Source organism: Epinephelus lanceolatus, chromosome 11 (genome assembly GCF_041903045.1).
Source record: "Epinephelus lanceolatus isolate andai-2023 chromosome 11, ASM4190304v1, whole genome shotgun sequence".
Lineage (NCBI taxonomy): Eukaryota > Metazoa > Chordata > Actinopteri > Perciformes > Serranidae > Epinephelus > Epinephelus lanceolatus.
Genome location: NC_135744.1, coordinates 35,243,414 through 35,267,394, shown reverse-complemented (window position 1 = coordinate 35,267,394; position 23,981 = coordinate 35,243,414). Strand labels below are relative to the sequence as shown.

The window sequence follows — 23,981 nt, the reverse complement described above, 5'->3', positions numbered from 1 at the left end:
TGGGGTGAATCTGGAGGCATTATGGTTGAAAGGAAGTGGCCCGACGAGAGGGAAACAGTCAGCCGAACAAACACATGAACGCCCATGCACACGGTATATATATATATATATATATATATATATATATATATATGTATATAAATAAACATACTCATGTAAGCGCAGTCACTCTCTGACATGCCAAAAGATTCCCCTTATAGCTTGGCAGAGTGCATGGTTGCCCTATCTTTAGGCCCTTGGTGCTGCGAATGGGGACTTAGATCATAATTTAATCCTCTGATACACAAACATACTCATACATGACTAAAATAGACAGATCTGCCGCATCTCTCATTCTGATTTGGGTCCATATATCATATATATGTATATATATATATGTATGTACAGGAGTCTTTGTAGAAGATGAGATTTTACTTTTGGATCAGGTGTTTCTAGAGGTGTGGACTCGAGTCACATGACTTGGACCTGAGACAAACTGGAGTCACGAATTTGATTACTTTAGACTTGACTTGACAAAATTAAACAAAGACTTGCAACTTGACTTTTACACCAATGACTCGACAAGAGTCTTTTGACTTGGAAATACTGGATACCTTCCCCCAAGCCCAAAGATTAAAAAGTATGATTTTTTGCATGTGTGTTTTTTTAAGTGTCCCATGAATCAATTTATTTCCGAAACCAGCCTATTTACTCCCAGCAAGTTGCCTAATTCCCAGATCCACTTTGTTTGAATCAATCTCACAGCATCCAGTCAAATTTTAGGAGAGAACCAAGAAGAGCTAACATAACGTTACTGAGCGCTAGTTGAAAAATTACACCAAATTTTTTTTTGTTCATGTACAAAAACTACTCAGCTGGTCAACACAAATTTAAATTGCAGTATGAGACACATGTGGGTTGAAAATGACAGTCAAAGACACAACAACTTCCTACTTCATTCAACATTTGTTGAGTTGCACAAACAGTAAGTCAATGCCAAAATTAGCATAGCTAGCTACCTTAGCTAACAGTAGCTGAACAGCTAAGAAACATATTAACAAACTTGTTTTACAACTAAATGCAAAGTATTCATGACTTTTGTAAGTTTAATAATTGGCATTACATTTGTTGAGGAGTGCATTATGTTTGCTTAGGAATTCAAACTCAGACTTTAGGACTTGGAAATTGACTCAAAACTTGCCTGTCTTGACTTCTGACTTGAATGCAAAGACTTGAGATGTACTTGAGACTTGCAAAACAATGACTTGGTCCCACCTCTGGGTGTAGCTATGATACATTTTATCAAGACTGTGTTGCTTTACGATTGCACTGCCAAACAGGAAAGCTGTACCTTTAAGGATATCCACTTAAAACAGAGGTGCTCAGACATGACAACATGGTCTTGGCGTCAGGAGGTTTGTGAAATCCCCCAGTGGTGGTGTGGTAACATGCACGCCACATACGAGTTCCATAGCAAAAATCCAAAGCAAATTAAAGGGAAAATGTTATCAAATTCCTCGAAACAGAATGATGCCACAGAGGCATGGATGCTTGTCACCACCTGCCTGGTTTAATCAAGAAAAGATGGAGGGGAGACAAAAAGCAATAAAACCAAAATGCCAATAGTTTTTTTTATTGTTACGGAGACATTGCATCCCTGATCAAATAAAACACCTGTGAAAGCACGAGCATATTGTGTGAAATTATTCCAGTTTCCAATGCATAAATTGTCTCGATGAGTAACACTTCATTCTCAGAATAAGTCACCAAAAATGTTAAAAGAAAAAAAAAGTGAGATTGAGGAATATGTAGATGCAGAGCAAAATGTTCAAATATTACTTTTTGCTTGTGTTAAAGGTTTTTCAATCATGTTTGTGTCAAGCATTTCAGAGGCACTGTTGTGTGCATTAAATCCAGTTCAGAGACGAAACTGCAAGTCCTAATGTTCCTGAAAAATCCCTTTAAAAAGTATTAAATCAGACATATGGTGAAAAAAACTACAACATAGGCACAATAGGTTAGCCATGACATTATGCTGTATATGAAAACAGTAATTTAATCACAGTAATAATACGCTGCAGTTTTTTTTTTTTTTATCAGACGACGATCACTCCATCTTCACTCAAGGAAAAAGGTTAAGAAGCACTGAAACAATCCATTATCCGCGGTGCGACTCTGTTGCTATAATAGCTGCTCTCTCTCTAATCTCTACCCCCCCCCCACACACACACACACCCACACACACATCCCACCCCACCCTTCTCTCTGACTTTCTCCGTGTATGTGTTCTCCCTCTTGCTTCTGGGTGATAGTTGTGATGGGCAGGAGTGGGAGGAAAAATGCTCTGACTCAGCCAGAATCCTCCTTTTGTGAAGTTAAATACCAATTTACACTCCTCCCCATCCCCCCTCCCATCCTCCACACACACACACACACACCCTAACCCGCCCCATACACTGAACAGTATTCACATTAACAAGTGTCTGCTCTATACACCCCCCCCACCACCACCCCTCACCCTTCTCCCTTCTCCCCTGCTCACTCTCGCAAAAGAGATGATTTTTATTTTGTGCCCCGTGTATTCCTGTGTCCTACTTTTTTACACCCCCCCTTCCCCCTCACCTTCTCTCCCTCTGCCTTTCACAGTTGACAGTCTAATAAGCTAGTAATTAAAACCTGAAAACAGAGAATGGTGATAGGCCATAGGAGAAGAGATTGCTTTGGGAAAATAAGGCTCTTGTTTTCCTCCCCATCGACCACCACCTGCATATAAAAGAGCGCCTGTGGTGCACAGCAGAGCAGCACAGATTTAGAGAAATAGATTTTATTTTTGTCTTTGTGAGACTGTCGGCGCTCTGTGTGTTCGGTATAGATGTTTGTTCTTTTTTGGACGAAGCATACAGGGATATAGATTGAAGACAGTGAGTGAAGGTCGAGAAATAGAATAATATCCAGTGTCAGAGGCAGCCCACTGCTCCACTCCTGCAACTTACTTCACCTTGATACGTGAATGTAACCGTCCTCCTGATGTAATTTTTTCATTCACTTCAATGACAAACCTTTCCACCGCGCAGCTAACTGTAGCTGCAACATGAGTTTCAGAGCGATAAACTAGGACACTGGAATACATTGACTGCAAAATTAAAGTCATCTAATTTGCAAGAGAGAGGAGAAGGGGGGAGCGAGTGGACGTAAATAAGTGAGGTTGTTGTTGGTTCCTGTTTTTCGGTTGAGATGCCAGTAGGCAGAGATGGAGGTCATGGGGCGGAGAGATGGAAGTACAAAAAAAAAGAGGAGCGAGAGAGAGAAAAAAAGAAGAGGATGTGCAGCCAATACCAAAACAGGTCAAAGCTGTTAGAGATGCTGTTTCTGGAGGTTTGTGTCCTTCTTGACTTCTGCTGGTGCAGCTGTCACTCTGAAACATCATTCACGCTATAACAGTATGAAGCAGTGGAAGGGGTTGAGGAGGTCTTCGCTTTCGACAAGGGGAGAGCGGGTGACTTTGTAAGTCTGAAGGTGCGGGATGGGAGATAGTCATGAATACTTGGACTAATAATACTGCTCCTGCTGGTACCACAACTACTGTAGTACTACTGTTATTGCTAGTACTACTAATTTTACTGCTGCTACTAATACTACATCTGCTGCTGATAGTAATGTTTCCACTACTAGTACTTATAGTATCACTGTATCTGTAGTGCGAGCCCGATCACACTCAGAAGTCGGCGAAATCAGATGCTTGGGCAGTGACTCGCAGCTTCACACACCAACAAATAAAGGTGTCCTTAAACTTCGACATGATACACAGCTGGCTGCCTTTATGGTTTAACAGTGCCTGGCAGTGTCGAGGGGAAACATGGTGGGACAAGTCAAGGTGGTGAAAGTCTGACTGGGGCGGGCGGGCGGTAGGGGTGGTGAATGGGTCCAATAAACACAGACTTTCACCCGAGAGAGTGGTGTTTGTGTCCCGTAAGATTCTTAAACCAAACCCTGTCCTTTTTTCCTAAACCCAACCATGTGTGTTTGTTGTTGCGGTGTTGTACCAACATAGCGCGTTTATTTTGAAAGAACACAATGCATGTAACAGGCAGAACTTGACACGGTGTCCAAGAACATCAACAACCAAGCATCCAGGGTACCTTGCATGTTGTATGTGGACGTGGAAGGCCCATGACCAAAAGTCAATATGTCAATATGTATGATGAGGTCAGAGTGAGAATGTGTTGGTAGTGCAATTGGCATGTGGCTGCAACAACTTTGTCTTTTTTTATACAGCACAATAAATAGTGATACTTTATAACAGATCTATGGGTAGGCTGTTTGATTTTTGGTTAATATTTAAACATTTTTGGTTTTGGTCAAAGCGGCCAAGTCATGTGAAGTTGCCACATTGGGCTCTGGGATAATGTGACAGTCAATTTTCTATATTTCCTGAAATTTTACTAACAAAACAAACCCCACAGCTCCCATTGGGTCAGACCTAGAGGTTTCAAATTTTACACAGGTGTGCTTGACAAGATGTAGAAAGCAGAGACAGTTGTATACATCGTCTGGCGTAAAGCATGTCCGACTTACTGTTATTCAAATATGAGTTATCATAGTTTGTTTGAACCGATGTAGTTTAAGTTGTGTTTTAGCCACATGCAAACTAAGCAAATTTTCAGAAACTAGAAGATGTTACCTTTCAAATGATGCCTCATACAAGTATTTGGGCTTTACATTGCTTCTGTCATATGCTTTTACATTTGGTTATGCCAAATAGGAGAAAATTCCAAAAGAAAACAAAAGTGGAAAATAATAGACAGGATAACTGATGATGTAAATAAGTGGTAATTGCCCCTACTGTGCACTAAAAACAGACCAGTGTTCGACATACTCGAAACATATTACTCAGGAACTGTATGTAAAAGTATGTAAGTATAATCAGACAAGTGCACTTAAAGTGAAAATACTCAGTATGCAGAATTGCTCCTTGGGTCGGCTGTGGTTACTGTGTTACTGAGTAGCAGGTGGCACCATGTATGGTAGCCTCAGCCACCAGTGTGTAAATATGTGTGTGAACTAGGGGTAAATGTGACATGTAGTGTTAAAGCACTTTGAGAGGTCGGAAGACTAGAGAGGTAGAGCTGGAGCTGTTTAACATACTGTTGGAAGATTCATTTTTAACAATGCATCCTATTTTATTTACTGATCATATATTTTGTATGTAAAATATCTGCAAAGTAACAAATAAACTACAGCTGTCAAATGAATTGAGATAAGTTAAAAAACAAAAAAATAAGTACAATATCATCTTGTGGAAATAATAATAAAGTATAAAGAAGCATAAAAAAAGAAGTAGTCAAGTAAAGCACAAGTGCCTCGAAATTGTACCACAGCTCAGAATTTGAAACAGACACAGCACAGGCCTAGAAGCATTACTCATACTGTAAGATAGCTGCAATACACAAATACCTGAATAGGGAGTGTATATCGTAGCTAGTGTGTAGTTCTGAGAAGGTATGCTGTATTTCTGTTCAAACTGTTGTTTTAAAGTGAAACAAGAGGGCCCCTTTTCTCAGAGAGTGCAGAATGACGGATTGGAACAGTTATTACTGTTGCCTAAATGGAGTTGTACTGTGCATGCTCACATCTGCACACACACACACACACACACACACACACACACACGGACGGACGGACGGACGGTCTCTCCTCTGTACCCTGTTGAGACGGCCGGAGCTGGTTTAGAGGCTAAAAGCATTCAAAGTTGATGGCACTCTGCGGAGAAATTGTTCCAAGGCCAAGCCCTCATTGCTCAATAAATTGTTATAAAGTTTGGTCCTGGATACTCTTCCCACTCAGCTTATTGGCCATGTGCAATATCTTGCAGCCCAAGGTTTTAAAATAATTAGCTCTATGAAATGAGGAGAGAGTTGTGGAACATCTTGCGTCTGATAGGATGAATCTCAGATTGCAATAAAAACAGAAGGAGCAGTTTCCCATGAATCATAATGACACTGTGCAGAACATCACCTGAATTCTCCGGCTTTTTCCGCCTTGTTATTGTGGTATTAGAACTCTGCAGATTTAATATGTATATGTCATATATGGCACATGATATTACTTTGCTAAGCCTTAAAAAGAACATGCTATATCTGCATATTATGCTAATACTGTCACAGATACGATAACGTACAGAGGCCTGTTACCAGGAAGTCAGGCAAAGGCTGCGGTGAAATTAATTTTTAAGTCATGTAAGCTTGGACTTGGAAATGTATTACCTTCTATGAAACTGTCCATGAATCCATATGAGGGGATGCATTGTTAATATTCATGCTGGATAGCTGGGATCATGTATGGAGTTAAGCCTAAGGAGCACATTTGCACACAAGGCTTACTGCATGTGTGTTTTTCTGGGAGTGCTGTTTTGGCAAAGCTTTGTGATTACTCGTGAGGTACTTTAAAAAAAAAAAAAAAAAAAAAGCTACTTAGTGTGAGTGTGTACAGGCATAAATCTGTCTGTAGTTTTGGGCGATTCATTCAGTGTGTTGAATATGATTAATTAGATTTCAAAGCTTAAAACCAGGGATCCAAAACTCTAATCTGTAATAGCACTAAGCCATTGGCAATGAAGTGGAGGACTGATTGTCTTGGCTTCTACAGTGTTTGTCTGAGCTCATCCATCGAATTTAGATTTAAATGACATTGTTGCTATTGTAAGGAACAGTACATTATGCCACTAGGGCTGAAAATCATCCTGAAGATCTCTTGTAATATTGAGTTTTTCTCTTGTTTATCTGACAGCGTTTATGATTCATTAAAGTCACAGAAAGATGAGATGTAAATGTGAACTCTTCGTATATGTTGTGCAAACCATGTTCTTATCTGGCTCAGTCTGATGAGTGTAATCAGCAATGCAAAGTGACTTTAATCTTTACAGCTCAATCAGTCTGTCATTTAACACTTCAAATGTTCTGAAACATCACGTCATAAAATTACAAAGTTTATATTCCATTATGGGGCATGTGCGAAGTACTTGCAGATTTTTTTTAAGGCAGCTGTAATGATAAACTGTTACTGCTGTGGTGTTTTTGCACAAGATCATTACTCAGCTGTAAAAAAAAATATGGCCACCACTGTGACATCCTTGCCCTTCGATTTTCTGTTGGAGGCTCTGTGGGCTTTTCAGCCACAGTGGTTATTACAACTGAAGCTAACTACTCTGTGCTTCTACTATTTATTGCAAGCAAATTACTGCTCCTGCTGCAACACTCCTTTTTATGCTGAGGGCTTTTTTTTCTGGAAAGACACAGTCTTGCACCAGGTGTGCACAGCAGAATGATGAAAGCTGAAATGTAAAATGGGTGTAGCGGAATCACTCTTGTGTTTTACCACTGAAAAAGATATCCATATGGTGCCAGATATTGCTGAGAACATTTGCAGATATTGTCCATCTATCTCCCTCTGATTGCCTGTCTTAACATATCAAGTCACTTGTCCATCCATCTGTGTTTTAAGGTTCCCAATATATTTTCTTTTTGAGGCATGAGCACACAAATCAAAGCTGAATAGATCCCCCTACCAAGAGGCCTCTGCAAAGCTTTTTGTCGTGTGTGCTCGCTTATCCGTGACTGCATCACACATGGCATCACATTCTCCTTGCTCGTTTTACATTCCCAAATTAGCTGTATTTATTTTGAACTGCAAGTGAGACAAACAAGTCTAGCCAGTGAGGATAAGTGCTGTTGCCTGGCCAAAGTGGTTACAACATTAAAAAAGACCAACATATAAAAGGAGGTGATATATTAAACATGGGGGAGAAAGAAGAGCGAGAGTTAAATTTTAGAACTGGGAGCTTATGTAATGAGTGTGAATCGCATCTCTCTCTGTGTGAATAAGAAATAATGAAGCCATTTTTAGACGAGGTAAGCTGGAACACAGATACAGTGGAGACAGGCTGAGAGAGAAGTGAGAGAAGCAGCTTGTGAATGTGTTGGCCTTGTTTTTAATTATATGACGTGATGGAAACGAACTCACTAATGGTTTTTTAAAACTATTAAAATTGTCTTTTCAATTTCTGTAGATAAATAAAATCTTTAGATGAGGACAGGAAATAACCAAGATGTTTGGTTGGGGCCTAAAATAAGATGTAAAGCATGATATTTTTTTAAGATGGTAGCCGAGACTGGAACAAGGGAGGACTGTCCAATGATTTAAAGCTCAATTAAAGTGGCACTGAGGTGGCAGCTGCATTTTTACCCAACTTGCGAGGCCAGGGCTGTTTTCAAAATCACATACTAGCATACCATTCATTATAAGTATGACATAAAAGTGTGTTCACAGTACATAGTATATGGATTTTGTGTACTGAAGAAATGCCTGGCAAAAGACTATGAGACATGAGTTTACTGGACATGCTCATTTGCCCCACAATGCATTGGACGATGCAACAGCTGGCAACGGCAGACATTTTGAGCCAGGCAAAAAGTTGTTAATATGTCACTTCAACACCACAATATTTTTCAGGTGATAATTAATTATTAGATTACCAATATGTGGCCAATTTATCCACATAATGCCTGGAAATTTGTTGCAACATTTTCAGAGATGTGAGAGCCACTAGCCAAGTCAGAGCGACCATCACCCATGTGATTAAAGGCTTTTGCACACTACATTTTTTCAGATGCATTTTTTAAATCTGTCGTCCAAAAAACAAACGTTACGCTCAGACACCGATGCATTTTTTGTTCTATTTGTTGTGAAAATTCGCAATACATGACAAAATGAAAAGACACATTTCCACCTTTGCCTTTCTCCACTGGAGTTACCTATCTGGCTGTTACTAGTGTTGTGTCGTGCGCGAACGAATCGTTCAAAAGAACGAATCTGTTGAGTGAACATACTGAACTAAATCACTTCCGGAACTGATTCGTTCATTTCTCAGTTCAGTTCGTGAGTCGCGAGGCAGCCAGGGTGCAGGGAGGGACTGCCTACCGTGTGACGAATCACTCGGTGAACGACGTACCCCTGATCCCTGAGTGATTCAAATAATTTCTTCTCAGCGGTACACTTTCATAGGGACTGTTTTCTCCAAGCTAACGGCTAATGGAGCTAGGAGTCAGGCCACATGAACACAATCACACACCTCCCCATTGTTTTAACAGACTTAGTTTCCAGATAAACAAACTTAAAACGTTAGGCTGGCCAGTAATGAGACTCAGCACTCTCAGAAGCCGTGAACTGAACTGAATCCTGAAGGATTCGGTGAACAAATCTTTTTGAATGAACTGATTCTAGTGATTCAGTAACATCTAAAGAACTGCTTTGCCCATCACTGGCCATCACCTCTCACCTCTCCCTCCCTGTCTTTCATTTGGCACCGCAGCGTCATGAAGGGGTGGAGCTATCCTCCCTCTCTGTCTTCCACATTCTATGTGCAGTCCACATCCTCCTCCTCTTCATCATCATCCACCTGAATATTACTATCTGACCTGCTGAAAGTGAGCTGTCTGAGTCTTTAAATGATTCTGTGCATCCCATTCCTCTGTCTTGACGCGGCTGTGTCCTGCTGCCACATTTGCTTCACTGATTCTTAGTCAAATGTCTGTAAAGGCTTCTGACAGATGCGAAAAACCCATAAAATCGAACCTGGTCCAAAAATTTTAATGACTCAGTGTGCAAATGTGATTGACACAACGTGAAGTCTTTTTATTTTATTATTATTATTTTTAGACGTGCGACAATTTCCAACGAAAAAATAGACCCAGTGTGCAAAGGCCTTAAAGGAAATGGCCACTTTAGAATGAAAACACAGGCAGTACTTACTGACCTTCATGCCGACAAGAAGTCCAGTGTAGTTTTTTAATCCACAAAACTCATTCGGGGTTTCGGAGGATAACAGCTAGCCAGAATAACAGCTACACTTGAAGTGCACGGAACCCACATTTTGAAAATGTAATAAAACTCCACTAATGCATTTCAAAAACGTCATTGCCATGTAAACACAGCACTCCTGCGGGGCAGGCTAACTGACCACGGTGAGAAATGATGCTATAAAAGTGGAGTAAATTACGTCATTTCAAGTCAATTTTGCATGCCGCGGCTTCAGGGCACTTGGATTGCGACGGACGAGCCGTTCTGACGTTTTTGAAATGCATTAGCGGAGTTTTATTACATTTTCAAAATGATTTTGGACGTGGGTTCCATGCACTTCAAGTGTATGGAAAAATCCGGCTAGCTGTTACCCTCCGATACCCCGAATGAGTTTTGTGGATTAAAAAACTACACTGGACTTCTTGTCGGCATGAGGGTCAGTAAGTACTGTCTGTATTTTCATTCTGAAGTGGTCATTTCCTTTAAGTCATGTTGCTTAAGTATACTGCAGTGTGAACAGCCTGTTGTTTATGGCATGCTTAGTCATTCATTTAGTGGGCAGTATGCAGTACACACAGATTGTGTGTAGTAGGCAGTAAATTAGTATGAGATTCCACACACAGCCCGTGCCCTAGAAACGTGTCAAAATCTAGTTTTAGTACCTTAGTTAATTTTCCTGGGTGGAGTAGTATTCCAGCATTAAAATACTGGTTGGTTGCTGTGACTGTGTGTGTGTCCATCATCTAAAAAAAATCCTTTACATAGATATAGGAGTTATTAAAAATCCTTTCCATAGATATACAAGTTATTAACTTCCTTCTCTAACTTTTCCTCTTTCTGCTAAAGTCTTCGAATGATGGTAATGGAAACAGTTTTGGCAGCTTCTTACAACCTTTCATAAATTCTATAAACAGCCTTGCTCTCAATAATTTGAGAGCTATTAGTGTGTCTGAGAGAAAGATAATCATCTGTCTCTGTCACATTCAACACAATGTTAACAACAAGGCAATCAAACTCTGCAGACTCCTGTCTGCTGTTTAATCATGCCGCCGTGTTCCCGCAGTTACTCACCATGACAATGCTCTGCCTCTTTTGCCATGACATCATCTTGCCACCCGCTGCCGGGGCAGGAATAGCTGCCGTCGCCTGTGGATGCAAAATGCACAGCCATAGTAACCAGTTAATCACTGGCATATAGCCCCGAGTCATGTCACAGAAAGTGATGAGTTAACATTCTCTGTAAGTATTGTTGACCCTGGCAACCAGCCATGGCATAACCCTGGTCATTAGCAAAGCTCCTGTCTATCTCGGCAACACACACGCATGCTGCACGATAGCATCCGCTGTCACCTCTGATATAGATGACCCTTGACAGGAAAGGAGCTCAGTAAGACGGCCTGTCAGCGGCTCTGCAATGTGTCTGGCTCGTCTCCCTTCACTGGATGGCCAGCATGTGCCTCAGGTCTCTCCTGCCCATCCATATCCACACCAATTTACAGCCTGGCTGCCAGCGGAACGATATTCTCATGTGACAGCTTTTTTTCTCCCCTTTTTTATACCATGTTTTATTCCCATGAACTCCCCTGTGGCTATTCTGCAATAATGTAAAGCCACATTGGGACCAACATTCCCATCAAATACAGAATGCTGTGACAATGTCTGTATTCTAATAATAATAAAACATCCAATCGTTGTGGATTCTTCTCATACTGGAGGAAGAAGTCTCTTTCCCCCTCCTCTTCTGTGTGTGTGTATCTGATTCTGTTGAGTGTTTCATCCCTGCAGCTTTTAACAACAAAGCAACACTGTTTTCTGATGAATGATCATCCCCGCCAAGTTTTTATTGCTTTTCGTAGATTACATCAGCTCGTAGTAAATCGCTTTCACCAAGGAAATGTGTGATCCTAATAAAAATACTTCAAACCATATTTTAATGCACACAATAGTTGTGAGCTGTTGTCTGCAAAATTTTTCACACAGCTGTCATGAGCATCTTTCATTCCCGAATTATAAACAGAAAGGAACGGATTAAATTGATAGCGATGTAATTATAGCGATAAGATGACAGGATTGGAGAAATCTGAACTTTTAGGAATTCTGATAACAAAGGAGCAAAGGAAACAGGGCACATGAGAGGCCTCGACTGGGATCTGAACTCTGAGTGTGTTCTTGTTATTGGAGAAATTAGCACACGAAATTGAGGCGACGCTTATGAAAGAGTTCAGACTGTAGCTGCCTGTTTGATCACGGGAGAGGTGGGTGTTGTTGGATAACATGCAAAAGGCTGTGAGATCACAGCATCTCATGTATAGCGGCTCCATTTATATTCATTGTTGATCCACAGAAGGTAAATTTAACCTCAGTGGTAACAGCCTCGAAAAAGAGAGCTTCCTATAGACCCTGTGAAGATGTGAGCATGAGCAGTCTCGTGAACACACCCTTGTCTCCTGGCGTTGACAGATGGGAAGTGCTGGCTAAGGTTAGTTTGAGGGCTCCCATTAGGAGGAACGCAGGCACCAAGGCTTGGAAGCTTTGATATCCCACCTGCAGTCTTACGCTGAGGAATAAACAGGGACCTTTCATCCCACACACACACACACACACACACACACACACACACACACACACACACACACACACAAAGGAATCAGTGCGTACACGTGTGAAGCACCTTGCCTGAGCAGCACATTTCTTCACAACTTGAAAAAATGTTCAAATCTAAACAAAAGTCAACTGGAATTTTTAGCAACAACAATCAGCTTTTTATTGTGTTTTTCTCTAATTAAACAACAACAACGAGCAAAATTAGTTCTACGTTTAAAGGATTTAAGCTTGCTGCATGATAAACAAGGTGTAGTGTGGGGCAAAGGGACACACCATGGCAATAATTTTAGATGAAGTTGATGTGACCTGTGTCCAGAGTGGAGACACAGAGCGACAGCTCTATAAACTGCTTTTATTGGTGTAATATTAATATTTAAAGCCCCTAGGTGAGGGTAAGGTCCTGAAATATCTGACATTGATGGCTCCTAGTGGTGGCGACCTACTATAACACATACACTCCACCCACCCAAGACATAGACACCACCAGTTTCACCATGTTTTTGTTTTTTTTTGGTTTTTTTTACAAACATGAGCATATGCCCTCAGAATTATTATTATTACGATGGAAGAATCACATAACAACGTGACACTTTCACTCAAGCAGGCAATCAGTTAGAAGCTAGAAGGGCACTCAAAGAGCACAGACCTCCACCAAGCCCAAATGCCCTATCTTGCATTAACGAAAGTGAAAAATAATTTGTGTATCTGCGCCGTGATTCAGATCTGCTCCAAATTTTAATGGGTTCTTCCTCAGCGTATGCTTCACCCCACCCCCCCCCCCACCCCCACCCCCCCCCAACCACCACCACCACCACCAAGTTTCATGAAAATTGAGCCAGGAGTTTTTCTGTAATTCTGCTGACAAACAAACCAACAAACAAACTGAACCGAAAACACAACCTCCTTGGCAGAGGTATTAAACAACACGCAAAGCACGAAACGTGTTCACACAGTCCACTAATTACGTCGGGACTGTTTATCTGGAACACTAAACTATTTGCTCCCTGTACAGTAATGTTGTGAAATCCCGGCCAGACACTTAAACCAGTGAGGGATCTGGAAACCATTTTGTTTTGAGTGGAATCAGGAAGTCATTAACAAAGCGATGCATTACTACCGAGCCATAATGGCAGGCGGGCTGATACAGATACATCAGCCTGCCAGGATGGAGGGCATCGGTCGATAACACCTCCTCAAAGCGTCTTCCTGGCAAGTGCTGTGGCCTATAATGAAGCTTGCGAACAGACGGAGAGAGGCGTACGGCAGGAGGGTCTTACACCAGCCGACCTCACCCCTGTGGTGGAAATCCCATTATCATTAAGAGTCCGAGGAAATGTGAAGGAGGCTTTGAGCTGCTGACCAAGCTGGAATAAGTGTATTAACCGGCAGTTTCTCAGCTGTCAGGGGTCTCGGTTTTGGGCCCCTGCTAATGTAATGTTAATAAAAACAAAATAGTGGGCTGCGGGACCCCTGAGAGCAGCCTTCATGCGTCTCCCGTACTCCTACAAACCGAGGCGGGGCGTTGTAATATGCCGTGCACCTGCCTGCATCAGCAGAAAACACACGTGGTGATATGAACAGTTATGGTTGTGCTGCTGGGGTTATTGCACTTGGTTTATTTAATGATGCTATCAATGGCTGAGTGAACAGAGGTGCATGGTGGGATGAATCACAAAGACTTGGTCCCTGTCCAGACACTACGAGGACTCACTCACACACAGAGTGCACATGTTCGCAGGCGTAATAAACACTGACAGTCTCATCTCTTTCTCTCTCTGTCTCTCATTAACACACAAATACACAGATGTTGGCTGTTTTTCAATAAGCCGCAGTGTGTTGTTGTGCGCCCTTTCTCATGAGGAAAATTATTAGCCAGCTGTTCAATCCCCAGCTGCAGTGACTACTCCATGTGCTGTGGGTGCTTAAACACACACACACAAACACAAACACACTGTAGATACATGGCTGAGAGTGAGTAGGTTTGTGCCCTACAGGTTACAAGCCACAGCGAGAGGCCAGGGGAGGTTTCCGACACTGTTAACAGTCTGATGTTAATCAATTAGCAGACAACTGACAGAGCTGGAGGCCAGCAGTGAACTGCCATTAAACCCAGGGAAGCAGACAGACAGGTACATGGGTAGACGGTTAGAGAGGAAAGTAACTATTGGCAAGCTGGCAGGAACACCACTGAATGTGTGTGTAGGATGAGTTTGCTCTCGTGCATGCCTGTCTTTCTGTTTCATCCTGGTTCAACTCACCCTCCTTACACGGATGTTAGAAGCACATTTGCAAGAGTGTGTGTACGGCACAAGAGGGTGCACGCGCCAGTGCGTTCATGTCCGTGCTTCGCTTGCATTTTAAACAGGCAGGCCAGATGATCCATATTGTCAGGGTCAGGGCTATCTGGGCTCAGCTAACCTCAACCTCTTAACACCTAACATCTGCTGGGGTCAGACAGCCAGCCCAGGGATGGCTCATCATCAGCTGGATGCAAGTGTTCATGGTCCAGCTAACGACTGGCAGGAGACGAGGGTTTGTGTATCCAAGCAAGTCTGGCTCTAGCTCTCTGAAACACTCCGTTTCACTTTGGATGTGGAGTCGCCTTGGGGCAAACATGCTGTGGAGATTTCGGTTACACAACATTACATATTGATCAGTCCATGGCGTAACGGTTTGTTTAATCCATGCTTGGTGTTTCTGTGTTTGATCATAGCACAACAATATGGTTTTTTAAACTTTCTTGGAGCGCTGCATTTTAGATTATCCTGTCCTTGTACTGACTGTGAACATTAATACTCAAGACTAATTACTATTTATACAATTTTTACACTTGTGTAATGAAGTGGATTGAATCCAGGGCTGGGCAATATTCTGATATTGTATCAGTGTTGTGATAAATGTTGTCTTTCACTGGTTTAAAAGGCTGCATTATAGTAAAGATGTCATTTTCTGAGCTTACCAGACTGTCGTAGCTGTTGCCTTTACCCACTAAGTCATTATATCCACATCATTGATAATTATTTATCATACCGTAAAACTTAAATTAGTAGCCCGGCTATTATTTGCTTAAATCACTAAACTCAACAGTCTTATATTTGGGACAGACCCTACCGTAATTCCATCTAACATATAAACTTTTTATCCCTTATGTTTTGTCATATATTCTACAATGCCCTCAATCTTAATGTCTTTTCTCCAATTGTTTTCCTCTCTCTCCAGGAGACTATGTGGTGCTGACCGTCTTCTTTGACCTGAGCAGGAGGATGGGCTACTTCACCATCCAGACCTACATCCCCTGCACACTGATTGTTGTCCTCTCCTGGGTTTCATTCTGGATCAACAAGGATGCAGTACCTGCCAGGACGTCATTAGGTAAGAAGCACAATAAAGCAAGAGGTTCAGCATTTATTGTACGTGCAGAAAGAATGTGATTTTATGTGCTTTTTATTAAGAGATACATTTACTTTGTCTCTTTTAGACCCCGTAGCCTTCTCCTCTGTAACTGCTCATCATCTCTTGACACAGCCTTTGCTCTAGTTCATCTTAATATCAGTCCACCCAGCCCGAATACACATGCTGCAGTTGTACCATTGAGATTCATTAGGCATCCTGGCCTTAATTACTCTCTGCTGTGAAACACATCAAGCACCCTGTGGTAGTCACACGCCACCTGAAACTGAAAAGGAGTCCGCTTAAGCTTCCTTTTTTCCTGCTGTTCTCTCCTTTCCTTCTGTCTTCTCACTCACCATCCTTCCTCCTCCTCCTGTTTCCCTCTGAGACCGGGCAGCTGCTTAGGAATCTAGTCCATCTTGATTAGGAGAGCCTCTCCTGCCACATATGTTTTCATGCATGCCTTAATGAGGCATTAATTATGCAATACAGCAGGGAAGATGCAGAGATGCAGCCTCAGCACAATAATAATGCAGGTGGCCTGCTCGCTGAATGCAATAAGAGGACACGCAATGGAGAAAGAGGGCAAGAGTGAAGATTTCAAGGAAATTTGTCAGCTTTTGAACTTGCCCTTGCCGTCCAGTGGACATCCTCAGAAGTTCACTCGTGATGCAGTTACGTTGCATATTCCTTAGTCAGCTTTCCTTTTAGCCCCTCAAGGCTCCAAAGCCTGACCTCAGGTCCGTGTGATGTGATCATTAGCGAGCATAACTGAATGTAAAGCAATCCCTGCAGGCAGAAACCCTCATTCTACCTCACCGTCATCGTTACTTTGTCCATCATTAATCTCTCTAAAAGTAGGTTGTTGTTTCTTTTCCCCCTGCTTATGCAGCTCCAGACATGATTTGCAGTGGAAATAATAACACTATTAATTCCCTGCTACAAATGTACCAAGAGTCAAATATCTTCATTTCCTTTGAAAGATGATGCGGAAGGTACAGGAAGCGGATTTATGCAGATGACATAATTCTTAATCCTTCAGTGCCATCCAGAAATATATCAATTCACCCACAGCACTGCGGTGTTAAGCTTGAGGCAGACTGATGTCTTTCAGTCCTTGTTAAATTTAGACATAAATCATCTCCTATATACAAGCAAAGTCCCCTTATAAACATTATCTATTTAAAGGAAGGAGGCACTCTTGTTAGTTGTCTGTTTGTTGGTGTTTAGGGGATTGTAATACTGCTGTTGGTAATCTCTTGTATCAGTGTACTACTTATAAACACATTTCCTTGTCTTGTGCCATCAGCCCATCTCCATCTACATCATCATTAGAGACAGACAGCGGAGTGAAAGAGGAGAGGATTACCAGATGGTGGATAAAGGAATGTTGTATGTCAGTGTGATGGTAGTCAGTGGCAGCTAAACCGTTAACCAGTAAAGTATGTGGATCAAGGGGACAATAAAACAGCTGCTCACTCCGTCCCCATGACTGCAAGAGCTCGCAATTCAACAGCCAGCATTAATCCTCTTTTACCTATTTATATATGTGCCTATATATCAGCCACACAACTTCATATTTCTCCCTCACATTGTTAGTTACAAACATCAGATGATTTATAACCTTAAGCATGACATTAATAAAATAATTTATTTCCTGAGGCACATCTGTGACTAAATTGAAAATTTGCATCTCACACTGAAACATTTAGGCACACATGTGTTTTTAGGTGGGAAAAAAATGTATGAGCACATGGCTGTATGAATTTAAAATTGTATTAACACACTGGTGCGCAATCTGTAGAAATTAACTCGCCAAGTTTGAATCTCTACTCGAAGTGCAGCTCGTTTCAGCTTCCCTCCAACTGTGAAACTATTATGGGGGAGAATATCCTGTTAGTAACATGTTATTAATTTGTCTTTGAACACTTGAATAAAGCTGTGAGCACCGTGTGTGCACAACTTCATGACAGATTTAAAAACACAAAAAGTACTGCAAGGTGCTTGGATTAATATTATAACTATCACTGTGTTGCTATATTTTAGCATTATTATGCACAATATAAGACAAGCATAACATTTTTAGATAAAATAGGAATACAGAATGTGACAATAGCATCCAGCGCTATGTGAAAGTGCAAAACTTTAACTTACACATTTCTAATTTTACCTGTTTTAGCGCAGATCTCATTTTCTCCAATCTCTCCGATCTCACACCAGGCATCACCACGGTGCTGACTATGACCACGCTGAGTACTATTGCCAGGAAATCCCTCCCAAAAGTTTCCTATGTGACTGCAATGGACCTGTTTGTATCCGTCTGCTTCATCTTCGTCTTTGCTGCGCTTATAGAATATGGCACGCTGCACTACTTTGTCAGCAACAGGAAGCCAAGTGCCAAAAAGGACAAGAAGAAGAAAAACCCGGTGAGTATATTTCTAAAACTAACTCAAGCAATATTTTTCAATAGTTTTCTTGAGGTTTCAGTAAGATTGCTCAATGACATTTTGATTAATGTGTTATATATTTGTGTAATATCCTCATAACTGTGTTTATAGTATCCTTTCTTTAGGTGAGAGTTCAAGTTCTCCCTACACACTCCCTGACCCTCCCCCACTGTATTACAGTACAGGGATTAAGCCTCAGGAAAAAAAAAGCTATACGCTGCCTCTCGAAGGGAGCATCTTCCCAGGGACCACCACACAAATTACTCAATGAGAGAAGGCATGCTGCTTGAACCTTTCCTTAATCCGCCACATATCTGTTACAGTTGTAATTTAAACCCACGTCACATGACAGGAGAGTTGCGGTCATGTGGGCCTTAAATCCCTCCAGAGATCATGGTAGCTCAATTGGAGGGTCGTGATCTCTCAGCATATATATGAGCACTTACGGAGCCGAGAATGTTTACCCTTGACAGCAGATCAGCCGGGGTCGCCTTATGGTTCAAGAAATCAAGATTTTGCATTAAGTCTGCTTAGTGGGAAAAGTTTATTGTTGTTATACTTTTAAAAAAAATTAGTTGCAATACTTTTTCAAGGGTTGTAGGTAACTGAAATCTATCTTTGAAGTTTTTTATGTTGGGATTGGACTTGAGAGATATTAAATCTTAAACCTCTAAGTACACTGGGCTTGGGTGAACATGAGTATTGAACTGGAACGTGGGGGAAAGTGGGGCGCTCTAGTTTCAGCCGCTGTAACTAAGGTTCTGCACATGGTCTAACTGTCTCTTGGACGAATGAATGACTAATGAAGCAGAAGGTGTAATGCCAGTTCACTATCTCAGAGGGGCTTTTCTAGGTTCTTAGCATGATTTGCCAAGATATGGGCAGGAGGGAGTGCCCGAGTAAAGAAGGTCTTCGACTGAGATTCTTTCAGTGTTCATGAATTGTTAAAAGCACAGAAACAATAGGAAATCAAGGAAATATGAATAAAGAACTTTTTTCTCACTACTTTTAAGCTGTTTTGGTTCCTTGTGATCTTAAAATGCAGACGCATTTCTGATTTTCAGATGCCCTCCTATCAGTTTATTTTGTTTCTTTTAGATTAGCCACATACATTACCACAATGTTTGTTAAATGTCAAACACTAGGACTGACAATGACGCTTGATAAAGGGCTGTGTGAGACAAATGCTGTAGTGATGTCGCACTCGTAGGGAGTATTTGAACTCTGCATAGTAGATAGTGTTGACTTAATCTCTCCAGTTTTGCATCTGTAATATTTTTCCTGAGGTGATGCTGGCGTAAGAAGCATGTGAGATACATATATATCCCACCATGCATCTCCCCCTGTGTCTGTTTGTAACATGTTTGTCTCTCTACAGTATATTTCTTCTCTCTCCATTTTGAGTTAGACAGTAGAGTGATTGTATATTTCACACATTATCTTGTGTTTGTCTTTCTGTTTATGGACTTTTTTTCGTTCTATGTTTACATGTATTCTTTGTTTTTTGTTACTCTCTTCCAATTCCACATATTCTTTGTTTCCTGTCTGGACAAAAGCTCCTCCGGCTCTTTTCCTCAAAGGTATATTGCCTGTGTCTGACTGCATGTGTCTGCTGCATTTTGGCTCTCTGAGCCCCCAGCACCTCACTGCTTTTCTGTCTGTTCTACAGCAGATACGCCTCTCTCTAGTCCTTCTTTATCAACCTGCATTCTTACCGTACTCCTCATCAGTTGTTAAATAGGTATCAGAGATAACAAAAAAAAAAAAGGGGCGCTCTGCAGTGCACAGTGCGGAGGCAGCCAGCCAGACGTACTTATGCAGTTTTTAAAATTCAAATAAGCATCCCACACATCCCGTGTCCAGAGGAATGTAATAGTCCAGGCCCAGCGTGGACTCATTCTGGCTCCCTCTGTCCTGTTTCACTCTTTGTTGTTGTTGTAACCACAGTGAACTAGCAGCCGCTGCAATAGCTTCCTCTTCTTTCCCTTCTCCTGCCAGTAAATCTATACCTGTGTGTTTGTTGGGCTTCTCAACCTGACGCTTCCTACAGAGTCAGCAGAGCCTTAACAGACTGAAACAGACAACCCCTGCACTGTCTTAAGTCTAATTAGAGGTGGAGGTCCACTCAGAAGATTAACACGTGCTAATCTTTAAACACCCAAAAAGCATCCAGGGTGGGCGGGAGCTAGCAAAGACCTAAATTGAACCCAGCACAAGATAATCTGCTTTTCCACATAGTGGTCTACATTAATGTTTTACAGGGAACAACATGAGGGAGCAATATTATAAAGGTCAGATTAGTCAGATTTTCAGTCTAGAGTTTCAGTGTATTGCTGATAACAAGGCAATAATCCCAAATGTTTCCGCCTTTTGTCCCCTGAGAGGTTGTCTACTTTCAGCCAGTTAAAGTTGCCGATGCCACTGTGTTGTTTCTTTGTTGTTATTTATTTTTTTTCTTTATTTTTTTTGCTAACACTGACACAGCACAGCCCAGCTTGACCAGGCCATGCGGCAGGATGCTGTTAATGCTCCTCCTGCTTGAGCTTCTACTGCGCTTCCTCCAGTGCAACCAATCCCCCTTTGAGAACTGAGTCATAACCTGTTTCGATAACCGCCCCCCTCCCCCATTACCTCAACATACTGTCCGTTAATAAGGACTAAAAATGCTGAAACTAACCTGTATGTTGTTTTGTTTGTGGTTATGTATGGTTTTCAAAGGGACCGCAGGTTTGTGCACTAGTGCTGGGCAACATGAGAAGTTGTAGGGAATGAACAGTTCAATCAAGTTTAAGTATTTTAAGCTTGTTTGAGGATGCATGCTTACAGCAGATAATGTTATGTTCAAACTAAAACTGCAATGACCTATTTTTATTTTATTTATTTATTACTTTATTTTGCAGCAAGCATGCCTACTGTAGATACACAAAATTGGGGCAAAAAACATCCATGGGAAAAAAAAAAAAAACAATTGACTGTTTCGTGATGTCTCTTGCAATTAAAAAGGAATGAATTATTGCAGGGCATAAATAAATGCTGTAAAACATGCTTGGAGTGCAAGTAGTCATTTACAGATTATTGTTCCTATGTTACACAGACAAAACATAAAGAACAACCTAAATGACAGCTACTGGCACTTTTCTGAGGGAAAGTGGTGATGTTAAATTCTTAGAAGCTGAACTTTGGAGTACGCTCGACTCACTGTGTCTTTTTTAAATGATGAGCTTGACACCCTAGTTTATCAGCAAGGTCAAGGAACCTCTGTAAAAGGGGGGGTGGCATTTAATCTGCCAAACAGCCAGAATTCCAATTTGTGCAAAGGTGGCATGGTATTTCAAGATAAAAGCTGATGAAAACGGCCTGTTTGAATACTAATTGTCTCCCTTTAGAATGACAGGGCCACAGACTCACTGATGTCACTGTCCTATTTCAGGCTTCTTTACAAATAAAAGACATGTGCCCTCCAGTGGCGAGCGCAGTTTGAAAAGGAGATTTATTTTAACCCATTTAGTGACAGAAAGAGTGGGCTGGAGAAATATTGAGCTGTGTGCTGCACATCTGCCAACACATGCTCCTCCCCAAGCTTAGCTTTATGATGCATCATAAGCCAGTTACAACATATCGTATAAATGTATTTTGGAGAAACTGCTTACAACAACCATACTGGTCCAAATTTGTACATTCTGTTGAGTCACTGGGCATGAAAAACATTTTTAAAACACTGCTAAGAACAAATGACACACACTCATCGGTGTGCTGCAGTGTTTTCAAAAAGCAGGGGTATTGCCCAGCACTAGCTTGATATAGCTGCTAAATAAAGCTATATGGACTACTGTACTAAAAATATTATGACTGCGTCAGCCGGCAGCTATTCCCCAGCCCAAAGGTGTAATTTGCATCATGGGTTCCACTGGGACTGACCCTTTGTCGCTATAAGCCTCACTAATTACAACCACAGGTGGTAGTTATGGGTCAATTTGTATTTTCTTGACATTGAAAGGGTCCATTGGCAAGTTGAAGGTGCAAATTACATTTTGCTGACTACTGACAGAAACTGAAGCACAAGACAGAAAATGGCAGCTCAAATTAGGTCCCCTGTTCTGTCAGTGAGGTCTTGATTATGGCACTCTGGACCTCTGACGGCTAACTGTGTCATTCTGTCCTGTTAAAAGCAGACACCCACGGTAGACATCCGTCCACGCTCAGCCACAGCCATTCAGATGAACAACGCCACGCACATGCAGGAGCGAGACGAAGAGTACGGCTACGAGTGTCTGGACGGGAAGGACTGCACCAGCTTCTTCTGCTGTTTCGAAGACTGCCGCTCCGGAGCCTGGCGGCACGGCAGGTTGCACATCCGCATCGCCAAGATAGACTCATATGCACGCATCTTCTTCCCCACTGCATTTGGTCTCTTCAACCTGGTCTACTGGGTCTCCTATCTCTATCTCTAGGCCTGGGTGTGTACCCAGCCTTATCATACAGCTCATTACATTCTGCATATGCTCTGTGCCAGCAAGGGACATTTTGAAGGAGGGGACCCACTGAAATAACCACTGATTTGATTCAAAGCATTTCCTTGAATTCCTTAGTTTTAATCTCTTTTAGTCATTTATTTAACTCTGACAGACACTGCAAATCTTGTAGCACTACATTTAACTGGTATGAGGAGGTTTGTAGACGTGTTGTGAAAACATTGATTGTGTGAGCATTTAAGAAGAAGTTTTGTGTTTATGATTTGATGACAGACTTTTTATTTGAAACGTTCTCTTTATTTCCTCTCAATGGGATTTTTACTTATTGCTTTATTTCTAGAAAGACTCATTCCTTCTATAGAAAGCAATTTAAATAACTAGCAATTCAGATCACAGCAAACGCCTATCAGAAAACTCAAAACGACATTAATTACGTCTTATGGTTTCTTTTCTCTTGCATTTTTCACTTACTAAAACACAAAATCTGAAGCACTTTAATAGAGCTATGTTAGACCGTGATGCTAATTTATTTTTTAATTTATTACGCTTAAGTGTTAGCACAATGAAACATTCTTCATGTGTGGTCAGACAGAGAGAGATGATGCTGTTTATGGACAATGCTCAACTGTACAGACACTGTATATATTTTACTATTACATAGTGGTTTACATTTATTGCATGCACCTTTCAGGCCAAAATCAACATCTTTTATGGTCTTCTATTGTTGGCTATGGAAAAAAAGAGCACTGTTGATTATCATTCAAGATTTAATTATACTATTTTCTAGGAAAATTGGAAAATGAAATGATAAAAAAAAAACTGTGCCCAGTTTATCCGTTTATAAGTTGAGAAATCATCTTTACATAATGGTGGGAGGATCAGCCCAGATAACTGGTTTAATCATTTTCCTCGCAGCTATTAGCTTACAGTATAGACAACACTGACCTCTCATCCTCTCCTCCATTCGCTGTTAAAAGCGTGCATTTACATAATGACACACTGTATTTTGGTTATGCAAGCTTTTACAAGAGAAACTGTATTAAAACAAAAAAAAAGAATAAGAAAAAAGAATTGTTTTTTGCCCCTTTACATTAGCAGAGTGAGAAATGAAACTGCGCAACCAGCGGGTGAGTTTCAAATAGAGAAATTCAAACTAATCTACACTTTAATGCGAATATCAATACAGACAGCTGTTGGGTATTTTGAAATCCCTGCAATGGGACCGGGTTAATTC

General features: G+C 41.3%; 1 protein-coding gene across 4 annotated transcripts in view; it reads left to right on the top strand.

Annotated features, from left to right (window-relative positions):
* Positions 1 to 23,815, top strand: part of gabrg2 (gamma-aminobutyric acid type A receptor subunit gamma2) — a 59,934-nt gene extending 36,119 nt beyond the window's left edge. Inside the window, exons 7-10 of one of the 4 annotated variants that reach the window (XM_033641901.2) lie at positions 15,658 to 15,810; positions 18,049 to 18,254; positions 19,832 to 19,855; positions 22,448 to 23,815. In XM_033641901.2, coding sequence (XP_033497792.1) covers positions 15,658 to 15,810; positions 18,049 to 18,254; positions 19,832 to 19,855; positions 22,448 to 22,726 — 662 coding nt within the window. In that variant the 3' untranslated portion in view covers positions 22,727 to 23,815. Of the gene's footprint in view, positions 1 to 15,657; positions 15,811 to 18,048; positions 18,255 to 19,831; positions 19,856 to 22,444 lie in introns of all 4 variants that reach the window. The other 3 variants (XM_033641893.2, XM_033641915.2, XM_033641910.2) reach the window with 3 other exon arrangements.
* Positions 23,816 to 23,981: the final 166 nt, after the last annotated feature.